We start from the raw sequence: 6,274 nt of genomic DNA on the forward strand, positions 1-6,274 counted from the left end.
TCCCACTTTAGGACTTCTATGTATGATACCACAGATGATCCTTGGTAAGTCTTTGGGCTTGAGATTCTGCACTGAATGTGGGGAAATGGAACATTGGTTTCAAAGAGAACATATAACCCATGTGATCCAAGAAGATGCCAGGATGATTAAAAAAAGCAATGGAATCTTACAGTAGCTGACTGTTCAAATGTGAAGAAGATTTTTTCTCAGGCTGTTCAGAATATTTTTGAGTCAGTTAATCACCCAATGGGTGACAAATTTTAAAGCGAGTCTGACACATAGGAGGATCATAGAGAAGGATCAGGGTTGATCAATGCACAGAAAGCTTCTTGGGTAAAGGTCAGGAAATTATACATGTTTAGACTGGAAAAGATTCAATAGAAATGATGCCCTCAAGTCATTCAGGGTAAATCTCATCTAGTGACATGCTCATCAAGTATCTGAAGTTAGTCATGGGAAGGACAGAGTAATTTCTATGAATGAATTGCTGGCATTCAGGCAGAATAATACATTTTATGTTCCTTTCTAAGTATTTTAAATGTATTGCATCATTTCATCCTCACAGTCACCATATAGTGTGTTTCTACCTGTTAACTTTTCCTCAGTAATAAAGAATTGAAACAATGACAAGTTTTAGAACTGCCTGAAGAGCATGCGAAGCTAAGGAGTATCCTAAGGATTTAAACTGTCCTGACTGACTTCAGATACACTCAATTAACCACCATGTGCCACAGGTGATGTGCATCTTTGGAAGGTGGATTGAGGACTTTTATGAGAAATGAAGAGGGAGGCTCACTAGGAAGAAAACCTACCTGACATTTGGAGCTGTCCTGCACTAGACAAGCTATCTCAGAAACAAAGAGAATCTATCCCTGGGGGCTTGAGGCAGAGATCAAAGGGTGAATGTTAGAGACCATGTAGAGGGACCAGTTTCCAGAGATTGTAGGGAGAGTGGATTTAGACCTTAATCCTTTCATTCTTTTAGGTTCTGGGAATCAGCCTGAGTCAGAATTGGAGTTGTAAGTAACACTAATGATTCAGGGCTCATTCTGAAAATGAGACCCCTGATTGTTTTCCTGGCCCCTGAATTTCAAGGGTTGAAGATGTCTCCTCCCTCTTCTAAACATGTACATATTTGTACACACACGATTGCTTCCAGCTTGTCTTTCTCATCCAGTACTGTTACCCTCAGCCCAGGGACATCTTAGTCTCACCTCCCATGATTTCCATCCACGAAGTCATCATGCAGCACAAATATTGTTTCCATGTTACTCCTCTAATGTGGGCAGTTCACTTCATCCTATCCCATCTGGACTATGACAAGTATCCTTCTAACTTCATCTCTCTATGCCAGCTCTCATCTTTTAAGCTACTTACCAATCTACTAGAAGAGTGGATTTTTATTTTTTATTTTATTTTATTTTATTTTATTATTTTTTATTATGTTCAATTAGTCAACATATAATACATCATTAGTTTTTGATGTAGTGTTCAATGATTCATTAGTTCCATATAACACCCAGTGCTCATCACCAAATGTGCCTTCCTTAATATCCATCACCTGATTACCCCATCCCTTCATCCCTATCCCTTCTGTAATCCTCAGTTTGTTTCCCAGAGTCCAGAGTCTTTCATGGTTTGTCTCCCTCTCTGATTTCTTCCCATTCAGTTTTCCTTCCCTTCCCCTGTGGTCCTCCGCACTATTCCTTATGTTCCACATATGAGTGAAACCATATGATAACTGTCTTTCTCTGCTTGACTTATTTCACTTAGCCTAATCCTCTCCAGTTCCATTCATGTCAATGCAAATGGTTGGTACTAATCCTTTCTGATGGCTGAGTAATATTCCATTGTATATATGAACCACATCTTCTTTATCCATTCATCTGTTGAAGGGCAGAGTGGATTTTTAAAGGAAAAAAAAAAACCTTGTTATTCCACCTAAGTTTTTGAAATTATTATTATAAAATTGGAACCTTACACTTGTTATTCTTCCCTTTTTCTTAGCCTCAACAACCATCATCTGTTTATGAAACAATTGACATGTGAAAATTACTTATTGATTTGCAATCCCACTGTATGTTTTATGCTTCTTTGATTTTGTCCAAAATATTTCCTCTGGGAATGTCCTTCCATCTCTTTTATCTGGCTAAGACCTATTGAAGAATGAGTTCCCTTGCTAGCCAGATTTATTCTGCCTATTTTGAATAAAGCTACAAAACATTGATTCTCATTTAATTAAAGACTATTCTTCTCCAATGTAAGACTCTAGAACAATGGTTAGTAACCAGGTATGTTGTGTCCCTCCCCATACACACAGGTGACATTTGGCAATGCCTGGGACATTTTTTATTTTCATGACAAGAAAGAACAACTGGCATCTAGTGGGTGGGAGTCAGGGATGCTGCTAAGCCTCCTACAATATAGAAAATTACCCCAGGACACAAAATTTATCTGACTAAAAATGCCAGTTGTGCTGAGAAGGAGAAAACCTGTTTTAGAAGAGTATCAATTAGGCCTCATGAAGTTGGAGTTATAAAACCATCAGGAAGAAAAGTAACTACCTTTTTCACATGATTTTTCATCTGTTAGGTTGAAGGCATGCTTTTCTATTTTATTTACCTGCTCCTTTGTTTATTTTCTACCTTCTTCATTTTCTTTCTCTTTTTCTGATTACTCATGATACATACTGCTATCGAGCTTCATTTTGCACACTATCCTGTAAGGATTCTCTAGGACAACTCTGACCCACATGGTCATGTTAAGTCTCCCAAATGAATGTTGCTGATAAAGACAGTAGCATACACTTTTGAGCCAAATTGCAGAGAGTGTTAGCCAGTATGTGGATGATATGGCATTGAAAATGTGATTTTATATCAGACATGTAACATACTGTAAATGTGTGTAATGTATGTATTATAATTATTTGGTAAAAATATGGAGGGTATGTGGGAGTTTTTTCCCATCAGAATTTAAACAGGCACAAACTGATTAAAATTTGCTGTATGTTTTTGTACAACTCCCCTGATAAAGTTACACACTGATATATATTCCATATCCTTACTGAAGCATAATTATAAAATCTCATATGACACACACTATTTTTTGTTCTTTCTCAATCAGTGTGCCATGCAATTTGGATCCAAGCAGATTCACCTATTACAACAAAAAGTCTTAGTTTTCCATTAATATAATATAGGGTCATAACATCAATATCATAAGTTAACAAGATAAAATACCCTAAAATGTCTGAAGATTTTATGACGATGAATGATATAGTACGTATTTAATAAAAACTAATGATGCACTGTATGGTGACTGACATAACATAATTAAAAAAAAAAAAAAAAGGAAAGCCTCTCTTAGAGTTGAATACATTTGAAGAAAAGGAATGTACCTGCAGTTGACCTGAGGTGAATTCTAGGTAATCTTATATGGTTAGAGAGAATCTAAGTTCATAGATAATCTATGTTATATAAAATATTTAAGAATCAATGCTTTTTCAGGCTTAGGGGGGTAATGGTGGTTGTTGTTGGGGAGAGAGAAGAGCAGAGGACACAGACTGGTGCTTGGGATTAAATACAAGATGTATGAGAATAGCAGGGCATAGTAAGAACAAGATCTGACAGGGACTGCCAAAGAAAACAGTCAGGATTGATTTATCTTCAGAGAGAATAAATTGGAAAGCTTGCATGATATATGGATGGGCTTTGGAAAAACATAGAAAGTTTGACAAATTAGGTTGGAAACATTCTGAGGCTATTGGAGAAGGATCAGACTATGAAGACACTATCCTGAGAAGTCAAGCTGGTGAGTTGCAAAACTGAAAAATATTCTGGTCAAATTTGTCTTCTGATTATGAGCAGCAGAATTTCTACCATCCCTGTGGATGCTTTATGTTAGCCCAGGTGGAGTCCAGTTCTTAAAATGTGTATGTTCTGTATTAAATAATTTTTTCTCAATGCCAGTATTCAAGTCACACAATAAGCATAGGTGATGAGGAGTAAACATAAGATAAAAAGCATCTGTTTGGTCCACTAGTCATGGACTAGAAAGAAACCATATGATCCATTTAATTTTTGTCATTGAAAATGATTAAGGCATGCAGAAACACAGAACCTGATGGTTGTTCTTACAATGACTTTGTGAAAAGAGAAAATCTGAAAGGAGTCATTAAAGGAAAAAATAAGATGAATAATATTCCATTGCACATATATGCCACATCTTCTTTATCCATTCATATGCTGATGGGCACTAAGGTTGTTTCCATATCTTGGCTACTGTAAATAATGCTGCAGTAAACATGGGATTGTATATATCTTTTCAATATTCTGTTTTCCTGTCCTTTGGATATATACCCAGAAGTGGAATTGCCAGATTATATGTAGATCATTTTTTCAAAATTTTCATTGAACCCTCATATTGCTTTCCATAGTTGCTGCATTCCCACCAATTAAGTGTGATGGTTCCTTTTTCATAAATCTCCCCAATACTTATTATCTTTTGACTCATTGTTGACAGGTCTTCTAACTGGAGTGAGGTGATATCTCATTGTGGTTTTGACTTACATTTGTCTGATTATTAATTTAGTTAGACATGAGAAAGAAGGAAACCCTCTTATTTGTGACAATTGTAATAAACTTTGAGTACATTATGCTGTGAGATTAGTCAAAGAGAGAAAGGCAAATAATGTATGATATCACCTATATGTAAGTGGAATCTTAAAACAGCTGAACTCCATATGATTCCACGTATATGGAATCTAAAAAACAAAGCAAATGAATAAGCAAATAAAAAGCAGAAACAGATCCATAAATACAGAAAATTAACTGATGGTTGCCAGAGAGGCAGGGTCTTGAGGGTGGCCGATTTGGTGAAGGGGAGTGGGAGACACAGGCTTGCAATGATGAGATGAGTAAATTACATGGATAAAAAGTACAGCATGGGGATTATAGTCAATGGTTTGTAATAGGTTGTATGGTGACATGTAGTAGCTACATGAGTGGTGAGCAAAGCATAGTGTATGTATAGACTTGTTGAATTACTATGTTGTGTATCTGAAACTAAAGTATTATGTATCAATTACATTTCAATAATAACAAATAACCAAACTCATAAAAACAGATACGATTGTGGATACCAGGGACTGAGGGGTGAGGAAACACAGGAGATATTTTATTAGTATATAAATAAGTCCTAGAGATCTAATGTACAGGATAGTAACTATAAACAATAATATTACATCAAAAGCATCAAACTTGTTAAGAGACTAGATCTTAATCATTTCCACCACAAAAAAGAAAATAGAATAATGTGATGTGATATGTTAGCTAAACTATAATGGCACTCACATTGCAATATGTGAATGTATCAGATCAACATGTTGTGCACCTTAAGCTTAGAAAATGTTCAATGTCACCTGTAATTCAATAATAAAAAAAGGAATGAGAAGATTACCATCATTTATCTAACTAAAGTATGCTTTGCTAAAATAAAGCATGTAGTCTTATTTTAATTTTGATAAATAAAGGAAGGAGAAGATAGAATATACTTTACCTAACTAAAGTATACTTTGCTAAAATAATTTCTTCTTATTTTTTATTCATGTAAAAATAATATTCCCATGTCTTGACAGGGAATAGAAGATGAAACAGCAACACTATTACTTGATTCTACAGCCCAAATCATCATGCTCATACCCAATGGTTCTGTCTTCATGCCTGCATCCTAACACTCACTGGGATTCCTGGGCTGGAGTTAGTGCAGCATTGGATTGGGATTTCATTCTGTGTCATGTATTTCCTTGCTGTGATTGGGAATTCCCTAATTTTAGGTATAATCAAATATGAGCACAGCCTCCATAAGCCCATGTACATATTTTGGGCCATGCTGGGGGCCACAGACATTGCACTTAGCACTTGCATTCTTCCCAAAATGTTAAGCATCTTCTGGTTTCATTTGCCAGAGATTTCCTTTGCAGCCTGCCTTCTACAAATGTGGTTTATTCACTCATTCCAGGCAATTGAATCAGGCATCCTACTGGCAATGGCCCTAGATCGCCATGTGGTCATCTGTATCCCCTTGAGACACGCCACCATCTTCTCCCAACAATCCTTGACTCACATTGCAGTTGGGGTGACACTCAGGGCTGCTATTCTTATAGCACCATCCATTGTGCTCATCAAATGTCGTCTTAAACTCTACCGAACTACAGTCATCTCCCATACTTATTGTGAGCACATGGCCATCGTGAAGCTGGCCACTGAAGATGTCC

General features: G+C 36.4%; 1 protein-coding gene across 1 annotated transcript in view; it reads left to right on the forward strand.

Moving 5' to 3' along the window:
* Positions 1 to 5,689: 5,689 nt before the first annotated feature.
* The window catches only part of LOC116646264 (olfactory receptor 52A5-like), a 43,435-nt gene continuing 42,850 nt past the window's right edge, over positions 5,690 to 6,274 (forward strand). Inside the window, 2 exon segments of the mRNA XM_032426851.1 lie at positions 5,690 to 5,726; positions 5,729 to 6,270. Coding sequence (XP_032282742.1) covers positions 5,690 to 5,726; positions 5,729 to 6,270 — 579 coding nt within the window.

Source organism: Phoca vitulina, unplaced genomic scaffold, assembly GCF_004348235.1.
Source record: "Phoca vitulina isolate PV1807 unplaced genomic scaffold, GSC_HSeal_1.0 scaffold36, whole genome shotgun sequence".
NCBI lineage: Eukaryota > Metazoa > Chordata > Mammalia > Carnivora > Phocidae > Phoca > Phoca vitulina.